This window comes from Salarias fasciatus (genome assembly GCF_902148845.1).
Source record: "Salarias fasciatus chromosome 7 unlocalized genomic scaffold, fSalaFa1.1 super_scaffold_4, whole genome shotgun sequence".
Lineage (NCBI taxonomy): Eukaryota > Metazoa > Chordata > Actinopteri > Blenniiformes > Blenniidae > Salarias > Salarias fasciatus.
This window is the reverse complement of record NW_021941229.1, coordinates 14,206,722-14,227,079: the sequence shown is the minus strand read 5'-3', so window position 1 is coordinate 14,227,079 and position 20,358 is coordinate 14,206,722. Positions and strand designations below refer to the sequence as shown.

At 42.3% G+C, this 20,358-nt stretch overlaps 2 protein-coding genes across 2 annotated transcripts in view; both read right to left on the bottom strand.

The window, feature by feature from the left end:
- Positions 1-2,534, bottom strand: part of LOC115382776 (sarcosine dehydrogenase, mitochondrial-like) — a 34,838-nt gene extending 32,304 nt beyond the window's left edge. The window contains 4 exon segments of the mRNA XM_030084665.1: positions 67-245; positions 370-506; positions 587-776; positions 2,396-2,534. Of these exon segments, the coding sequence (XP_029940525.1) occupies positions 67-245; positions 370-506; positions 587-771 (501 nt within the window). The 5' untranslated portion in view covers positions 772-776; positions 2,396-2,534.
- A 4,322-nt stretch (positions 2,535-6,856) lies between these two features.
- Positions 6,857-15,454, bottom strand: LOC115383487 (procollagen galactosyltransferase 2-like). The gene is made up of 12 exons (XM_030085676.1): positions 15,252-15,454; positions 13,833-13,943; positions 12,814-12,931; positions 12,496-12,630; positions 12,161-12,365; positions 11,971-12,090; positions 11,782-11,858; positions 11,040-11,146; positions 10,388-10,520; positions 10,127-10,254; positions 9,376-9,579; positions 6,857-7,194 (listed from the first exon to the last, which is right to left on the bottom strand). The coding sequence occupies exons 1-12, from the start codon at positions 15,452-15,454 to the stop codon at positions 6,960-6,962; spliced, it is 1,776 nt and encodes a 591-aa protein (XP_029941536.1). The 3' UTR covers positions 6,857-6,959.
- Positions 15,455-20,358: the final 4,904 nt, after the last annotated feature.

Below are 20,358 nucleotides of genomic sequence, written 5' to 3'. Positions count from 1 at the left end.
ACGCTTCAGCCTGTGCACGTAAACAGAAGCCTTCCAGCAGCTCGTGGCCGCTCCCTGCGGCCTTACCGACATGAGACGTTTGTACTCGTCCAGCCTCTGCTTGTTGGAGGCGATGAAGAGTCCTCCGTTCTGGATCCAGCCCGTGTGGAGACCCGTCTCCTCCTCCAGGTCTCTGCTCACCACGTTTCTTGTGTGGCCCAAGAGCTCCACCTCCACGTCACTGGGACGGAGCTGCCACAGCAGGCCTGGGACACGGACAGGAAACACAAAGATTAGCACCAAGGACAGCAGCAGGAATAAGGGAATTTGACTTCCATGCAGGAGAAAAATCAAATACGGACTCAGTCTTCACTTGGTATCCTGTGTTACCTGCAGTGTGCCAGGTGGTCCCGGCGGTCAGTCTGTCTCTCTCCAGCAGGACCACGTTGGTCATCCCCATTTTAGCCAGGTGGTAGACGGTCTGGCAGCCCAGGCTGCCGCCCCCGATCACCACCACATCGGCCGACCTGTCGGCAGGAACTGACAGGTTACTGCCGCATCCTTAAAAAAAAAAAATACAACTGTAGGACAGTGGCTTCAAGCTGACCTGGGTAAAGGCTTGGTGGGACCCGAGGCAGCGCCAGCGTCCTGCTTCAGTGTTTTCTCATAGGGAACACTCTTCTCTTTGGTGTGTTCTGAGCTGTAGGACCGAGTGCTCGTTCGGCACAGCGGTGAGAGAGGGGGCCGCACCGCCGACGCCACTCGCCGAACTGCACTCCCAAGAAAGGCCATGGCCTCTGAGAGGGGTCACAGAACACAACGATGGATACAATATAATCACATCTGGTATTGTTCAGAGTGTCATGATAATCGAGGTAAAATTTACATGGAAAATCTTTCAAATTGAGATTCAAAGATCAAAATTAGCACAGATTTATCAGATACTCCTGGTGAGATAAAGAGGACCAGGCGCTGGAACGACAATGTTTTTCTGTTGATCAACGGTTCTCAATCGATTATTATAATTATAATTGTTACGTTTTTTTGATTGAAGTTTTGAAAACCTCAAAAGAACATGAAGAAAAAAAAGAAAGAAAGAAGAACAGACTCAGCACAAACTGAGTATTGTCAGAAACAAATGTTGACCATTCCCCAGCGCTATTTATTCTTTCAGTTATCTGCTTCAGTCCTTGTCCTCGCTGAGACAATTATTAGTCAATTATTAACAGTCGTCCCAAAGGGTAGAACCAGTAAGGGAGTGAAGCAGGAAAAGATCAGGTCAGCTCCAGTAAGATCTTTTGGAAAAATATGCTAAATTACTAGTTACAAATATAATAGATTGGATGGAAAAGAAATCAGACTTTATAATATATATATCTGCAAAGCTTTTCCTTCAGGTCATGTTCTATCTGTAGAACCCTTCACCAGCCAGGTGACTTTATCTGGAAACTCCTGAACTTCTTCCAAGACAATGAATGCAAACTGAGATAAGTGCTGTTTGTGGAAGATTTCTGAAATGCAACAGGTGCAGCGGATTAAACCAGAGGACATTTCTGCAGCACATTACTCAAAATGATAAAAACACTGCTGCATGTACCTGTTGCCTTTGTTCATAGCAGAATAAGTTTAGAAGGAACATTAACTCAAGAAAGGCTATTCTGAAGCTGTGATCAATAACAGATTTATGAGTTTGATCAGATTTACACGTGAAATATTAATGAATGCTGAATGAAAGGTCCACTGAAACTGGACTTGCTTGCAGCTTGAACCTCAAAGTAAGTCATGTTGATACTGAAAACAACAAGTGGACATTTAATAAAAGTGTTGCTTGCAGTGCATTGCTGTATAAATATAATCTATATTTAAACTCAAGAATATCCGTCTTTAGAAGAGTGGCGTAATGGATCAACAAACAATTCCCGTGCCCGTGTTTTGTTTCTTTGTGCCCCATGTGTGTGTGTGTGTGTGTGTGTGTGTGTGTGTGTGTGTGTGTGTGTGTGTGTGTGTGTGTGTGTGTGTGTGTGTGTGTGTGTTTATAAGGCCTGAATGACGACAACAGAACCGGATCCTAAAAGTTGTTTTGAAACATGTGACCTGGATCAGGCTGCAAAGCGCACTGCAAAGTTAGAACTCAGCCTCTATCTGAATAAACTCATCTGAAAAGAAGGATCCTGACAAGAAAGGCAATAAACGTCAACAATGTGTGATAAAGAAACTTCAAAACAGCAGCACATGCATTGATCGCGCCGACACTTTCCGCTCACATGAAGTTAAATCGCAAAGTTAATTAGCGACAAAACATTTCAAACGACCACTGACAGCAGGTTGTTCAGGATCTGCAAAAAGTTACCAGATCTGCAAGTCGAACCGTCGCGTCGCAGCGCGAGAGTAGATTGTTGCACACATGTTCACTTACAGTCCGATCCGTCCGCAAAGCCGCGTCCCGGAAGTGAAAGTGGGTTTGGGGTCCGCGAGGAAGACCGAGCGCTGCTGGCAGCGAGGGGGGAGAAGGTGGTAGAGAACAGGGGCAGCTCTGCTTCAGCTCAGGAGCTGTCAGATCAGGAGAGCTGACTAGTTTCCTGCGCTCGCCCCTCCTCCTCCTGCAGCTGAGGTTATGTGTACGTATGCATTCAGGATAGGAGCAGCAGTCCGCTGCACAGCAGCCGCTTCTCTGCTCATCACAGCATAAATATACAGTAAATGACTCCATCATGTCCCACTGCAAATATTATATTTAGGTTGGAATTGTCCCTTATGTTGCATTGCTCTCTTCAACAGTCATTTATCACTTTGTCCATCCATCTGTCGTCTTATATCATGCATGCATGCAACTGCAGTAAATATTTGGAAACATTTCTCTTTAATAGTTACTAGAACTTGTAAAACCACTAAGTACAGAAATGGGACTGTATTGATTAAGTCTGCATAAAGGAAAATGGCTTTTTATATTCTGTAAAAATTGTTCACGTAGTATAAAACTGTATAACCCTGAAAATGCCGGTTTGTTGTTGAGTAAGCATTTGAGAGATGGAGCATTAGATGGGTGTGCCGTGGTCCCATCTGCTGTGGAAACCCTTGGAGGGCCTGCAGCCTAACCAGGCAGAATCAGACCATAAGATTTATATAGATGATTGCATCATGTTTGTGCAAGTTGTTGTGATCCAGGAATCGGGACAGAGAAGAGAAGAGAAGAGAAGAGAAGAGAAGAGAAGAGAAGAGAAGAGAAGAGAAGAGAAGAGAAAGCTCTAACCATTATGAAACCTTGCACCCTGCAGCTCTCAGTTGACCTAAAGATTCCCACCTCCTAACCTCAGCCAATAGCAGTGGTGTTGACGAACCCTCCCGTGAGAGGAGGTTCTTTCTAGTTCGCACAGCCTGGAGCTGGGCTGGGGCTGAATGAATGCTGGATCTCTCTCTCTCTCTCTCTCTCTCTCTCTCTCTCTCTCTCTCTCTCTCTCTCTCTCTCTCCCTCCTTCAGGTTTTTGATTAAGAAAAGTAGGATTGCAAAAGCCTGTGAACTTTGTCTCTCTCAAGACATTTTTATGAGATCTAGTAGTAGCTTTTTCTACACACACACACACACACACACACACACACACACACACAGGCAGAGGCGGCATGACTTTTAACACCAGCAGTATATTGTAGCCTGTGTCTTATCTGCAGATAGCGTTCAATCATTCTGATCAGTGGCAAGATATCTCAGAGATATTAGGTCATGCAAACATGAAAGACTACAGGCTGTGAAGATTTAGGGTGCATGATTCAGAGTAATCTCTCTTTTGTCTGCATTCAAGAAAATAAGTAAGTGCAAAACTTCACCCGAGTGTGTGTCACAGAGCAAACAGTCACCGCTGGACTCTCACATTCACACCGACAAGCATTTTAGATGGGACTCATTCCCCTCAAACATTAGATTGGATGAAGTAGACATAAAGGAAGATAAAAGAAAACCTGGTAAAGGAATGTTTTGAAGAGATGTTTCTACTAAACACGTCTCTTCTTTGAGCCAAAACTGAAAAAATTCTTCTTGGATGGAATCAAACTGAAATGTGGAATACATACAAACATAAAACCCCCAAAAGGACACAACAGGAACATGAAAATCCTACATGAACTGCAGTGAAGTATCTGTACTGCAGTACTTCACACTTCTCCTCACTTGTAAGAAAAAAGGAAAACAAAGCACAGAATCAAGTAACATTAAAAATAGTGATTACAGTACAGCCATGGAAAAAACATGACAAAAGAAACCGTTGTAAATGAAAAAGAACTGCTTCTGCTTAAAGAAACACACCTGAGGTGACAAAAATAACCCCAAACAGACTTTTTAACTATCCAGACTATTGCATCCAATAAGATAATGTCAACAAGAACTGCTGCAAAAAAAAACATGAAAGAAAAAACAGACTCATGTCGAAATAGGTAGTAGTGATAACTGTGGTTGCATGCAAAAATGTATAATAAATGATAATAAATTGTGTTTTTTCAGTCCGAATTACTGTATAAGAGATTTTGTTTGGGGTATATTCAATTTATTTGTGTCAGTGCATGTGTATTAGAAGTGGAGACATGAAATTAGCCCAGTTTGCTTCTTCTTCTGTATGGACTGTTGGTGTGAATGTGAGTGTGTGACCTTCAATTTGTCAGACTTTGGATCCTGTCAAGCACCCTAAATTAGATAAACAATGGATAGATGGATATATATCATGACATTGAGTTAATGTAATGCTTGGCACATTTTGTAAACAATAAACTCCCTTTACTCAAAGGAATTATGTGTGAAGGGAATTAGGAAGTGGTGAATCTCCTCAGAGAAACTAATGGAGGTGTTGGTTTACGTGGCTGCTTCTACCGGCTTAACTCGACCGTGTTCCATGATAGAGGATGTCAGCAGGAGTACGAATTCAAACAAACATGTATTTTGTTGAGTGAAATTTCACAAAGAACACAATCGAGTCTTCCTCAGGGTAATACACCGAGCTTACATGTAAAGAGCTGTTTACACGCGTTGTTTCGGGAAAACACACTTTGTTTAATCTAGTTTAGAGTCATGTCAAAACTGTGTTAAACACTCTTTGTGACGTTTACAATTAAAAGAAATCCGCAAATGATGCAGCCAGCAATTGAGGAGAGTGTGATGCTTGGCTGTTTAGAAAATAAAAATGGCCCCCTCTTGTGTTGGTTCACTGTCATTCCAACATCTGTAGTTCACTCAAATAATGTCCACAAGCACATTGGAATCATAAAAAAATAATGTTAACCCTTTCTTTATTACCATTGGAACAGTTTGATGAGTAGTTGCATTGTTTTACATTTTTATTCCTCAAAGACACAGAGAGGCAGAACTGCTTCAACTGAGTAATTCAAATCACTGAATTGTCTCAAAGACTCAACAAATAAATTAGAAAATTCAACAGACAGAACAAAACCGATTGTTAAGGATTCTTATGATAAATCGAGGTTTGGAGTGGCTTAAATCCACAAATAACTACTGCGTTGCATTAGAAGTTCAGTATTAACTATTACACACGTGGGTCAGTGTAATTGTAGTTTATGATGGAGTAAAATGTCAATTTTCTTATACTGAAAATTTTAAACAAATGCAATCAACCAGATGATTTTTTCTTCTAAACAATTAACTAGTCCTTTGACTAATTTATTAAATAACTTGCAGTAAAGCTCTGTTCACAGACGTGAGTTTGTAAAAATGCTACATCTGTCAGTAACTGGAAAAAAGTAACATCCACATGTTTTCAAAGGAAGATAACAGACTGCACTGCTTCACACTCAATAGCTACTTATAGGTTAATGCTGGACGTCTTCATGTTTTGCATATTACAAGATAATTGTTAACAGCTGCTGGGATCCATAATTTATCTCATGTTTAATCGATTTGATCGAACAAAAAAAAATACTAGTAGGAAATGAGCTGCAGATTTATCCTGCTGCTGCATGTCCCCTGCAGCTCTCTGTTGCCCCCCAGAGGAGGCCTGGCCCAGTCTTTATGAGAGCTTTGAGATCAAATCAAGCAGTTGGTCACCAAAGTTGAATTAAAACATTTATCCTCATCCTACCCTTATCTCTCCTATAATGTAACGATTGATCACGATGAAATGCTGAAAAATGGTGAGTCTCTTCAAATTAAAGCTACAGAGTTAAAGTTGAATTCGTTAATAAACTATTGTAAAAAACACTTGGCTAAACTAACATTCAAGGTGTCAGTGTCACTGACTATACAGTTGCTGTATATCCAACATGGCTGACAGGTAGTTCAGCAATGAAACTGTTGATGTCAACATAAATATGATCAATCTATCATGGCTTAACAGCTCCTGTCGTACACTGAGGATTGTAAAAATTAACAAACATTAACATGCATAGAGAAAGAAAAACAAACAACAAACTTTAAAAACAGGCTGTCCAGATTGTTGAGATTCAACTCGGTGTAGCGAGCAGTGCAGCTTCTGGAGCCTCAGTCTGTATTCAACAGATAAACTAAAAGTCCCTGAAACGTCGCCTCATTTTGGAAAAACAGATGAACATTGCAAAACACGTAATCATCACAATCACACGATCGCCACGACAAGAATACATTTAGATCCACATGATCGTGTGTTTGGATCCGCTTTTCTCTGCATAAAGAGAAAAAAGTTTGATTGTTCTCAGAAAACTCCTTTGTGCAAGTTCGTGCCTTTGAAATGCTCAGACATCTGTATGACTATCTCCAACAGACAGCCTTAATAAAAGTAAAAAAAAAATAATAAAAAAGAGTCCCTTGGGTTTATTTTGCCCACACGAATCATCTTGTACCATACATTTGCTACAACGTTCCGATGAAACAGTCAGTCCAGTCTGAGAGAAGGCGCATGGCGTGACACTGAAATCAAGTCTGAGACCGTTTCTCCAGGCAGCATCTGTCTCTCTGACCTCTTGGCCCTTCGACCCCGCCGGCGCACCGCGGCCACGCCTGCGCCGCGTCAGAGTTCATCCCTGTAGGCGGCCGACAGCATCTCGGGCGCCGGCGCAGCCCCTTTCAGGGTCTTGTGGGAGCCCCTCCAGTCGGTCCTGACCGAGTCGTCGTCCCACAGGGTCGACGTCTCCGTGTCGCTCACCCACTGGGGGTCGCCGGCGTAGTGGCACGGCTGCACCAGGAGGGGGCGCGTGCTGAAGGCCTGCAGGTTCCTGTTGGGGAAGTGGGACATGTAGTCCTCACTGCAGAGAGAGAAGTGGAGGGTTTACTCACGCAATGCTCTAATCACAAAAAAATAAATAAAAAAATACATTTTTTTATCTCTTGAGTAGAGTCAAGATTCCTGAGTGCTGGATAGAAACTCCACTAAAGATGAAACACGCTGACATATTTTGCTTTTCAGCCCAAAAAGTAATCATAAATTCTATTTGGTTTATCTGGAACACACTGCTTTGACAATAGATCGGGGACAGAAGCAGAGTTCAGCTACTCTTAGCATGAGGGGCGACAGAAGGACCCGGGTGTGGGGCGCAGGCTCGGCGCATTCTTAGTGGTGTAGTCAAGCATATCAAATTAGAATCACAGAGGTGAGAGACACACACAGAGAAAACAGAGAAAGTGGGCTGGCTTTAAGCCAGTTTTCCACACATGATGGAGCACAGAGACGCTGCCAAGCCTTCTGGTCTGCAGATCTCTCTGCACAAGGTGCGTTTCGTTTCTTACAGTTGTGGAGCCCAGAACCGTTTGCCGGTGAGGCAGTGATGTAGGTCTTGGGGTATAAAAATTAGAAATGAAATAAAAGGTCTCCTCCATGAAATGAGCCAATATTTCACAACCCACAGCAAAAATGACCAAAAATTACACAGAGGCCTACAACGACATTCTCTGAACTAAAGGATTTTCAAAATAAAAGAGGCTTCATTGGAGGACGAGGACAAATGGAAACAGTTGTGAACCTTTTCAGAAAGTTTTGTGCAAAAAAAAAAAAAATCCTTCCTGTTGCTGTTTTTAAGAAGGTTTGTTCTTCATTAAAGAAGAAAAGGACTTCAGGATTTTGGGGGGAAAAAAGTAGCTGAGTGCAGGACTGAGTAACACTGCTGACGCCGCTGAAACGCAAACGTGCTCAAAAACACATGACAGTGTTTAGAAAGTAAATAGTTAATGACAAAAATTTGCATGATACCATCAAGCTAAAAATGCAGCTAAAGCATCGTATAAAGGACTGGTATCAGGCTGTAAAACGAACTGATGGAAAGTTAAAATTCTGCAGAAATGAAGACCTGATGGTGGCACTAAATCAGACGACCATGGATCACTGGAATGATGTCGAGACAGACACGAATGTGTCGTCCAGATTTCATGGCAAGTGTTCACGAAGCTATCAAAGCATTTTAAGAAGCTTCGACAAAAATATAAGCCTCAAAAAGAAAAGGAGAAGATCATTTGGATTCATCGTCTGGAAACGGTCTTTATATAATATTTCAGCCAATATTTCCAGCAGAAGTCTGAGATCGGTGTCTTTCAAAGCCCAACATTTATTCAGCTCTGCTCTTGGCTTACTAACACGACAATATCCACTTTGACTCTTTACGCCATCAGAAGAAATGTGTAGGATTAGTGGAAATTTCAGGTGAATTATATCGTTTTTTTATACTTTCGTCATGAGAGAAGGGGGAGCAAGAGACGGATCAACTCTTGGCTTCACTTTAAACTCATGAATTCACACTCATGGATAAAGAACAATGAAGCGATGCGTCTGCTGCAGCTTCACATGAAATCCAGCAACATTTGAGTCCGAGTGGGCGCAGCGTGTTGAACCACCAATGCTGCAGTGCGTGCTGCTAAACAGCAAGAGTGGCTGAAAATGTCAAAAGAATTGTATTTTTAAGTCCAACGCAAGTCTGCAACAATCAAATCAAAATCCCCGCCGAATGTTTAAGTGTGTGCTTAAAAAAAGTGTCAGTCTACAAACCGAAACAACCAATTCCAGACATATACACTGCAATGAAGCTCAAAAATAAGAAGGAGAGCAAAGCAAATTATTTTCAGCTTGACACGCGCTCCATAATAAAGTCGCCTCTTTTGGAAAAACAAAACCACGGTTCAAAAAAACTAAAGGTCTTTAATCTAAAATCGCAACACAAAAGTTAGCTGAACCTAAACATAAAGCATGAGCATTCAACTTTAGACAGCTTCTTCCAAAGAGTGTTTTTAGCAATTATGAGGTCCGTATTTAGCTTTATATGGACATTACAGGGCTGGAAGTTGTTTTGGGAAATCAGAGCTTATAGACTCTCTTCAAAGAACTTTCGAGGGTTTCCAAACAAGAGAACATTGGGAGTCACTGGCTTTGTGTACATATAAGCCTGTTTAAGAGCAGGAACGAAGCACAGTTCTGTTGGTACTGTCGTTTTCATACGTACTTTGGATGCTTGTCGTACATGATGGGGAGGAATTCATCAACAGGTAGCATCTTGGAGAGCGGCTCAGCGTTGAGCAGCTTCTGGGCTCCCTGCAGGGAGATGATGTAGGACAGAGTCCAGTACGAGTAGTCGGCCACCACCAGGTTCCGCACGTGCTCCACCGGCTCCTCATTCCCAGGGTTCACCTGCTTCCTGCCCAAATAGCTGCAGCAACACAAAGATCGTGTGAATAACAAAAATATGTACATTTTAATTGAAACTATTTTCTGCTTCACTTGGAGTGAATGTCCAACAGCAGAGACAAAACGGGTTTGACATGTGTCTGAAGTTTGGACTCAGTGATGAGAATGTGAATTTAAATGAAACCACACACACACACACACACACACACACACACACACACACACACACACACACACACACACACACACACACACACACACACACACACACACAAGCTGAGAAGAAAGAATTTGCACCCTGAGGCCATTCAACCCAGTGAAGAAGCTGTGTGATTTACTGCGTTTCCAGAAGTGGGTGTTTTATCCCCTCAACACACCTGGGGATAAAGCATTTTCATTCACTTATTGAAAGAGGTGAATAAGAGCTTTTATCAGCTGCACATCAGGATCAACTGTACTGACACCACAGTTTGACGTGAGGTAGTGAAATTTTGGTGAAATCCTGTACTTTCAAACTATGAGCAGGTGATGTCAAAACATTTTTTGAGAACTGATTTGTTCCGTCTTACATGATGTCCCAGTCCAACTCCACCTGCTCCACGTCCTCCATCAGTCTGGTCAGGCGGCGCTTGAAGTTGGCCTGGAAGCGAACGTCATCTTCAAAGATGACCGCCTTTTCCAGCTGCATGTCCACCATCTGAGGATTCGGGAGGAAATAGTCATACACACTACTAAACTGTTTTACAAATGAGAGCACATCATGACAATAAATCCCACGTTATGCGTCACTACTGAGTGATGAATGCTCATGATGATGAAGATCCACGAACCTCCTTCCAGATGAAATAGTGGCTGAGGAAGCAGCCCACTTCTCCTTTAGTCAGAGTGCGTCCAGAAAAAGGGTCGTAGTAGCCTGGCAGCAAGTCAACACCCAAAATCTTAATGTCGCTGCTGTTCAGCGCACTGCAAGAACACGGACACACAAAAACGCACAGTGGTTAGAATGTAGTAAAATCCTGTACAACAATATAACATGAAGTATTCTTAATCCCAGTGCCCAACATAAAAAAAAGCTTATTTACTCCAGCTCCCAAAAAAGAAAACTGTTTTTGTGCTAACAAATAAAGTATACTTAGCTTCATTTAGAATCAGTTTCAAATGAAATCTGAATGCAGTTTTGAATACGGTAGAATTAGCACATGTAAAAACAACACCAATAAAACAGAGGAAGCAGGAATAAGACATACACTGCATTTAAATGCCACATATAGTAACTGAAAGTAAATGTACAAACAAAAGAATGCCTAAATCTATGTTTACAAGTATCACCAAGGCATAAAAACAGTGTGGTAAATGTGTGGTACTCAAGTAATTACATTATGGGATGGAAAAAAAAAACTATGCTTGCTTTCCATATTGCTATGAAAATACTTAAAATTCTGATTTGACAACATAATTTTTTTTTTCCAAGCATAAACTCACTTTCCGTCGACAGCGTCGACCACCTTGACATCAATCTCCAGCTCGTTCAGGGAGAACAGCATCCTGTCTCTTCGGTCAGGACGGCGCCGCAGGTTTATCAGATATATCTGAAGAGAAAGAAAGAAAGAATTATGTGAAATATTTATTAAAGCTTTCAGGACTTCAAGTTTAACATCAACTCTGGGATTTCTTAAATTAAATCCATCATGAAAAACACTTTACAGTATGAACAACGGCAATGGAAAGAAGTTAAGATCAAACTTTGGTTTCAAGCAAATTGTTTCACAAACAATGTTCAAACTCTTAAATGCATGAATGGAAATTCAGTTTGAAAACAGGTTCCTCAGCAACAACCAGCAGCACAAATCAATCAATGCGACCCTCTGTGAACGAGCACTTCATACTGTCCAAATTGTAAAAACTTTGATATTTCTTGGGATATTTCCTTCAGGAAGCCACCACCGGGCGTTAGAACGTTTGTCAAAGCAAAAACGGCAAAGAGGAAAGTAATTACAACAAACAATGGAGGCGGAGAAAGAGATAATACGGACGCTTGAAAGCAACACCATGGTTTCAAATCTGGCTTTGAAGGAATGAAATGTGTTGAAAAACTGAGGTTGAACTATAGTAATAACTTGAATACTTTTAATGCTTTCATCTTTTTAAGTTATATAATGTAACGTGAAGTTCATGATGGGGAAAAAAAGGCACATTGAGATGAAAGAAAGTTCACTTTTCTCACCTCGTCGAATCCCATCAGGTCTCTCTGCTTGGGGAACATGTGGACGAAGCGGGACGGCTGCATGGGGGGGCCATCGACTTTTCGAGCAGGCGTGGGGAGAAATCAACACAAATCAACACAACATGAACACGTGCAGGCGTCGGCTGGAGAAAACGTTCATAAATGTGCAGTTTGTTTCTCTGTACTTACTCATGGACTCAAGGTGGACGTGGACAAAGTTGAGGCGGTCATCTTCTATGGTTTGGTGAGGCTTGGCGGGGACGTTCAGGTAGCCGTAGCGTTCCTTGTTGCACAGATACATCTGGATCTCTGAGCAGAGAGAGACCGCAAATATGAAACACCACATGGACGCCCGATCATCGACAGACAGAACACACACCGGCAGCCCGGCAGGAGAAGGCAAAGATGATAATGTCGTCATAAGGCCAGGAGTAGTCGTCATGAGGGGGGAAGAAAGCCAGTTTCTTCATGCCCTCCTTCCTCAGATCCAGCAGCACGGTGCTGTGAACCATCGGCACCGGGAAGCAGCCCAGTCTGTGGCGGTGACGGGTGGGAAAGTACTCCGCTGTACGGCGGTAATATCCCTGACAAGACACACACAGAAAAAAGGAAACACTTTTATGAAGCTTCTATTGTGTTTTCTGCTCAATTACAATTTTTATCCTGCACTTCCAGCAGAAGACGACTCCTTCATGCTTCAGAAGCCTGGCTGACCTGTGGAGTGATTCCACACCAGTAGTTGGAGTAGGCGCCCTGAGAGTCCAACATGGGAGCGATGACTGACTTGTTTTCAGCTATCATCAAGTTGAGAGTGTCTGGGTTTGTGAGGATATTGTCTGTGTCAGCGTACTGAAACAGAGAAGACAATAGAAAGAAATCAGAGCTTGAGAGGGATTGCGGAGTCTTTTCTCAACAGAACAATGGCTGCCGGAAACAAATGAAAAGACGGGACCATTTTCATCTTCTGAATGAAGAAAGTCATTGATGTGAATCTCACACTGCTGTCACAAGAGAGGCTGCGTTGTAACGTACCAAGATGTAGTCAGCCCAGCGTTTCCTGGCGAAGTTGAGTGCCGCCTGCTTCAGCTTCATCACGTATTCATATCTGCTGTTGGGCCAGTGCTTAGGACCCAGCTCTCCCGCGTAGGATCTAAGAGACAACACAGATATCAATCAAGCACTCCATTATCTCACATCTTAAAACCTATAACTGAGTTAGGCTGCATTATTTCTGAAGGGAGATGCATTTCTTAAAATGATATAATCTCTACTAAAGCTTGCAGACCACAATGCAGACCACATAAAACACAGAATTTGTTGTATTAAAAAACTGCACAAAAAGAGATGTAAAAGCATAATTCTTATGATGCTCGGACATGCCACCAATCCACAAGATGAAGTTTTAAAAAATACATCATATAAGCTTGATGTTACCATGCAAACAATTCTAAGACAGATACGTGGAATGTGTAGAATTACGGACTAACAGTCGTTAGTCGTAGCTGAGTTCAGTCACACTGAATAATTGAGAGGAGCACATTATCTCCACTGATGATCCCCCCAGATCAAGCGGAGACTTGCAGCATCGTTCCTCACTTCGCAGAGATCATTTGCATTTTTTGTGCTGAATCATAGTCAACACACGATCTGCAAACTTTTTAAACCACTTTTGTTGAATTCAATTCACGTTTCTATAAAATCCAGCTCTCAGTTGGGCAGATCCAATGAAAAGACAGCATAATGATGTGTGAAAAACCAGTTTCAGAATGCATGCTGCAGATATGTGCTTGTGAATAAATGTCCACTGCATAACCGAGGAGTTAAATCATTTTGTCAACACTAAAGCACAACTTCTAAGGATCTCTGTGGTCCTGAAATAGGTTAGAAAAATATCTCACTGGAGTTTTTTCTTTCATATGGGAGCACCTACTGAAGAGTGCTGGGTCAGTTTGGCTCGTATCTTCATTTAATCTCTTGCATCAGGACAGTTTATCCAGATCAAACCCGCAAAATGTTGGACTAGATAGAGTCTGTTGAATTACTGGACTTACATGGGTTTATCCATTGGTCTCCACTCAACGTAATGGTAATATTTCTGCATGACAGTCAGCCACTCTTTCAGGATGGCGGTGGTGTTGTCTGAGTTGTGATCGGTGGCCGCCCTGGGAGAAACAGAAAACAAAATGTTAAAGCGATCAAAACTAATCAACCTCTTTCCAACAACTTATACTTATGAAATGCTACAGTACTAAGTAACTGAGCACAAAGATTAAAAGATGTAATTAACTTTGACTTTTTAGCCAACAAGAGAACAGAAGCATAGAAAACCCACCAGCTGCTCCTGGAATTGTGATGTTTACTCACTTTAGTTGACCCTAACATGCCGTTTAACATACCACATGTTTGTGTGATTGAGCTGCTACTCTGTTCTGCACTTTTTGAAGGCAACTCTCGATTTCATGTTGGCATTAGACAATTTTTTTTTACTTACAAAGAAGAGCTGGTTATCCAGCAGTCAGTGGAAGATCATTTCAATTAAACATGCAGTAAATTTGAACTGTTTCAATGAGTTTTCTTTAAAAGTGTGACTCATTTAAAGCTGTTCTTCAGGTGAAGCAGTCAAAGGCCTTGAGTGGTAACCTGTCAGCAGCGGGATTCAAACCCCTGCTTTGACTCTGAGCTTGGAGACCCAACTGTGTACAATGTGCATGTTCTCCCTGTGTCTGTGTTATTCCAGTACCTTCCCACAGTTCCAAAGCATGCCTCTGAGGTTAATTGGTGATTTTAAATTGCCTTTGGGTGTAAATGTGGTTGTTAGTCTTTATGTATTCACATATTTACCTGGAATCTGCCTGATTTGGATAAAGCAGTATAGAAGATAAAAATTTTGTTTGACATTAATGGAAACCTATATCCACTTGTCTTTTATGCGACAAGTAAATAATAAATGATATATGATACTTACAGAAATAGGTGAACTAATGAAAGACAAATACAAAAGATAAACAGAGACATTTACAATTCACAAATAATTAGATAGACGCAAACATCAGGAATCCAAGTACAGAAAGGAGAATCGTGACCTCAAGCAGAATCTTGTGTATCGATTTCCTGCATTTCATTTCAAGTGGGATCAGTCTCACTTCATGACACATCACAGAGGAACAGTCCGCTGAAATCACACCAGGGCCGCTCAGATTGAAGTCTTGCGTTTATACATACAAGTTTAGTGAATTTAGAAGTTATAAAGAGGCTCCAAAAGTATGAGATAAACTCCTAAAAAAGGGGAAAAAAATGCAAAGCAGTGCTCTCTGGGTAGAGGGGCGCACAGGGCGCAGGGGAGGGGGCGCACACCGCCGCTTTCACAAACTCATTTAAATGCCATTGACCTTTTGAACGGCTGCTATAGCGGGATAAAAAGGGGGACAACAGACTGCCGGGGCATGCAGGCAGGCAGGCAGGAAACCCACCACAGCGAGATGCGGTCTTTGGGGTAGTCGAGTCTCTCCAGAGCTCCGAGGTAGTAGGGCAGGGAGTGCGCGGCGTTCCGGGCTATGATGGCGATAACCACGGTGGGAGGCTGCATTTTCGACTCCTCCGGGAACTTTTCCTCCGAAAAGTAGCAGCCAGCCCGGGAAAACGAGGCCAAGGCGAGGAGAAAGTGGAGCAACATGGCTGTGGAGGACTGTGCGCACAAAAAAAAAAAAAAAAAAAAAAAAAAAGACTCAGAGAGTCCACGGAGCTCGAGCGCGTCGCCTCCGTCCGCGTCAGCAGTCCGGGAGGAAGAGAAGGGCTTTTCCCAGTTCCTCTGCCCCCCTCGCTCCACGAACAGCCTGTTTTTCCTCCAACAACTAATCCAGCCCAGATCCTACACTGCTACGATTCATCTTCCGGATTTAGATTTAGATTCGATTTGAAAAAAAAAGAAAGAAAAGAAAAGGAGGCGTGATTTGAAGTGCTTGTGTAGAAATGGACTACTGAGCCAAGTTTTGATCACAGGGGAAGAAAGCAGGAAATATCCCATCAGCAAACCACATCAGGATTAATCCAACAATAAAAAGTTACAAGAGAACACATAAAAAGCTTAACTGCATCCATAAATAATGTCTAAATCTTCAGTAAAAACAGAAATGCTGATGAAACTGCAGTTCTAGTGCACATCTAGTGTCCAACTCACTAAAACTGCTCAAGGAATTACAGACGTCTTGTCGCCTGGTGGTGTAGTGATTAGCTCTGGCCTTACAGTGAGAAGACCCCTGGTCCGAGTCTGGATGGACTTTGCATATTCTCCCTGTCTAAGCATTGGCACGTTTCTTCTGACAGTTCAAGCATCTATAGGTCCATCATGACTCTAAAATGAAGCAGTGTGTTGAGGTTCAGTGTGCTGAGCTCCCTGCATCCAGTCAGCTGGGGTTTCTCCAGCACCCCCAGTGGGGAAAGACTGCATGGACTTACCTGTATGCTCACAGTCCAGTCCTCAGACAAAGTATAAAACACATTTTTTGTAGTATTTATTTTGTGAATAAATGTCCATTTTAATGAAGTATACGATAAGTTAAAGTAGTTACTACATATCACTCCAAATCGCGGAAATATTTGTATCCATTTTCCATTTTAAAAGGAGCAATGTAGAGCACGCTGTAAATCGGACTTAAAAACGAGCAAGGTTCCTTATTTTAATATGCTCACAAAAAAATACAAATACCCCAAAATTCACCTTGATTCCAGTTAACAGATGAGTGAATGACTTAGTGAAGAAAGTATTTTATTTTCATCAAATAAAAACAAATAAACAAATGTGACATGTCTGAAAAGGAGTCCTAGTAGTGTCCCTTTTATTCCTACGTAGATGAAACAGTTCCATTATTTGAGGATATCTTTAGCAGATCAAGTTGTAAAGAGATCCTGCAGTTTATCTGAATCAATCGTTTTCTGTCACTTCTCAGTCTCACCAGCAGGGGGCGCTTTTGATTCAGGAGAAGGATCCTCATTCAGGCTCGCCCTGAGGCCTCTGATCTGATCTTCTGGTTTTTGGAATATAGCTCATTTAGTTTTTATCAAACGCTGCACTTAAGCACGATTACGAGGTTAATTTAACGCACCTGAAGGAACCACTCAGCATAATTACCCTGCTGCTTAATAATACACCTTTAATGTGACATCCTCATATTTCTGCCATACCTTTATCAAAGTATTTCACATCCAGGATGATAAGGGTGATGATAACTTCTCCCTCTACTTAATCACCATGTCGTCACCCTTTTTACCTCTGCTGCTGTCGAAGCTTCATAAAGATAATATCATCTCGCACTGAGTTTGGGGGTTTTTTTGGACTCAGGCACTGCTTCAGCCACCAGGGGTTGGAGGCCTTCACATTAACCCATTTAGCAAGTTATCATGTTGTTCAAAACTATCAGGAGGTATTCCAGTTTAAGGCTCTGACTTCTTTCTCAGCTGGTTCCATTTTCAAATTCAGCTCAACGCACAAGTGAAATTCAAGATCAGGAGTCGAGCTGGAAAAAGCAGGCTGCAAAAAAAAAAGGGGAGTGATGGGAACAGAGGAAAGAGAATGAAAACAGAGGGTGCAAAATAATAAGCAAAGTGGTATATAATGAATTTTGAGCCTTTTGGCGGGCTTTGTGAATGAGCGAAGGCAGTCAAGGCTGACAATGGCGGCCTTGGGTTAAAGGGGCCGTTTGTGTGGACAGGTCAACAGGGTTGAGGGTCAAATCTCTGCTATTCATGACACCCCGAGTGTTGCCACGCTCACACGCAAACACACACACCCGCGCGCACCCATAGACGTATGTCAGGGGCACTTTCTCAGCGCTTGCGGCTGCAGCTGATCTGGGAAGGTTCAACCTCGGGCGCGCTAACTTTTCACTGCGAGGTCAAGGGTGGGGACGGTGTTTGTGTGTGGGGGTGTGCGAACCGGGGTCAGAGGGAGAAGGAAGGAGAGCGAAAAAAGACAAAAAGGAAACCCTGCATTGTTTTGACCAGATCGTGGCTGCAGAGAAAACGGACGGAGCATGTGCGCAGCTTTACTTCACTCATTTCAAGTTTAATAAAACCCAACTTCATCAAGAAAAAGCACCTTTCGTTTTTTATTGCAGAGACACAAAAGTGTAACGGCCTCTGCCTCCAGTGCGCCGGAATGACAGAAGAAATGTCAGAGGGACGTAAACGTTTTTGCTTTTTCTGAAATCCTGGAGAACTGGCCCCTAAAGCATAGTGGGGGGTCTATCGGGGGCCCACAACTCATGCATCTGTACACTCACACAAACCCAAGTCCCAGCAGCCACTGAGCCACCAATCTCTCTTTCATCTGTTCTCCACCCGCTCAGAGCGCTTCAGTCCGAGTGAGAGAATGAGCGGCTGTAGGTTAGGATGTGACGGAGCCAGAGTGTTTCTTGTCTTTGTGTTTATGTGTTTGGGACCGGGGCTGGTGGGCAAAAGCAGAGAGTGGTGACATTCTCACAAGCTTCCGGGACCTTTATTGCCGTGGCGATAATCAATAGCGTTCCCACAGAGACGTCTTTTGGCTGGGCAGGTCAATACCTGTCACTCAGGGTCTGAGTCGTGGCACATACCCTCTTACTCAGCAGCTCCGGCAGCCCGCCCCCAGCCTCCCCATGTCATCCTGCATGTATCTCAGGGGTGTAATGTTTTCACAAATCAAGGACCTGTGTGTTTCATATTACTGTGTATAATAGTCCCTGTAGAGCAGCTGCTGAAATAATGGTCTGAATGTTTAACCTGTTAAATTTAAGTTTTGGTCGGCTTGTAATGAATTGATACCAAGAAAACCTGAACAAGCCACATTAAAAAGGCTAAATTAAACATTTTTTTTGGAAGTTTTTCTTGATAAACACAGTTTTATGGACATGTTCTGCAAATCCATCCAAAGCTCAATCCCCCTAGAACCAGATTTAATCATCTTTTGATTCTGAAAATCAACTCTTTCCAGACTGTTTTTAATTATGTAGAATTTTCACTTTAGTTTCAAACAATCCAGAGTGTGATTCGTGAAAAAGATAAAGGAAAGATAAATGAGTTAAAACACATGCACATGGCCTTCACATACTGTAGCTGTATTTATAAGAATGGAGATGAAAATGACAGGATGGGCTGCATTTTTAAGCCTGGCTTCACCTGGCTTCCACTTTCCTCTGATCATGTTTTTGTTGCCTGTGGATTTGCTGTGAATAAAAATAATCTGTTGTAAAATTGCTTCCACCAAAATATGAATGACTTTCACCCTGCAGATAAACATGTAAGAGTGTTTACTTTCAGAAGGAGATCGACCCCGTCTATAATAAAAACTCTTCAGCTGAAGAGGGGATACAAGAACCTGAGGAGGGAAGATGCTACCATCCACTTTCCGCAACTCACACCCCGAAAAACAATCAGGCATGTTTTTAGGCTACTTAACAGCTGATTTGAGTTGTTGTTTTTCTTAATCCATGCTGTTTTTTCTATTTTAAAAGCTCCAGCACGTCAAGGTTTGTTTGATCAAACAGTAAATGCATGAGATGTGGTTTGAATTGGAATCACAATTTGACACAAACATTGAAGCAGTGCACGGCAAAACTGATTTTAAGCAACATGCATTGGAAGCTTATAAAGAATAGCTATTGCAAAAACAGAAAAATGCGTTTAAGAAAAGAATTTCGGCAGCCTGTGTGACAAATTTGCACAGAAGTATCTATATGCCTAAGTGTCATGTTGAAATACTTGACCTCACAGGTGTCATGTTTCTGATCACCGCTGACAGTGTGAAGAGGAGCTGTGGGGCTGACAGTATAGATAAATTGACTTCCAGGACAGTGGGCTGTTTTCTCTCCTTTCTTTTTTAATCCCCCAGGTGGCCAGTATTGCTGTTTGACTCAAGCACTTAAACAGAATTGCTTCGGTAAAAAAAAAAATGACCTCTTTACATCAAGTCCAGTCTTTACACAGCGAGACCTCGTCAGCACAAAGAAATCGAAGCTCAGGCTCCAACGAAGGAAACGATGAGAGGAAGAGGTCAGCGATGCAGGTATGACCACATCTGTTGCAATGAATACTAAACCAAGTATCAACAAACTGATGAGTTTATTGTTATATTTTGGTTGAATATAGTACCTGCTTAAGAAATATTCAATAGAGGATGAGCAAAGCGACAGTGACAGTGAACCTCAGGGTGGTGTGAGGTGTTTCCAGCAGGAAAAATGTCAGTAATGAGATATTTAGGTTTCTGTCACTCGTCTTCTTTATGGTTTAAGGTTTATGTTATGCACTTTTTAAATGAGAATTTGCATAACTTATATGGTTTTGATGTCTTCATATTTCAGTTCTGCAAAAAGCGAACAATCACAAGTGTTAGCTGGAAGCATGTTATGCAGCAGCCTCTGATCTGCTGGGCGTAATGTGGAGGTTCGCTCAGACTCCTCATCCTCTCCGTTACCCCCCGGATGACGCTGTCTGTCTCTTTGTTGCCAAGCAACAGTGCAGCCACTGTCAAAGAATTTAGGGGGATGTTTAGGCAGTGGCATGCTTAGAGGGGGGAAATGTGTGCGTGTTATGTGTGTGTGTGTG

Excerpts from the sequence above, each read along its gene's own strand:
- LOC115383487 (XM_030085676.1), bottom strand. The coding sequence starts at position 15,454 with ATGTTGCTCCACTTTCTCCTCGCCTTGGCCTCGTTTTCCCGGGCTGGC. Across the intron at positions 12,091-12,160 it reads CTTCTCCTGCCGGGCTGCCG|AGATCCAGATGTATCTGTGC; the intron begins GTGTGTGTTCTG and ends CTCTCTGCTCAG. Across the intron at positions 11,147-11,781 it reads ACCTGATGGGATTCGACGAG|ATATATCTGATAAACCTGCG; the intron begins GTGAGAAAAGTG and ends CTTTCTCTTCAG.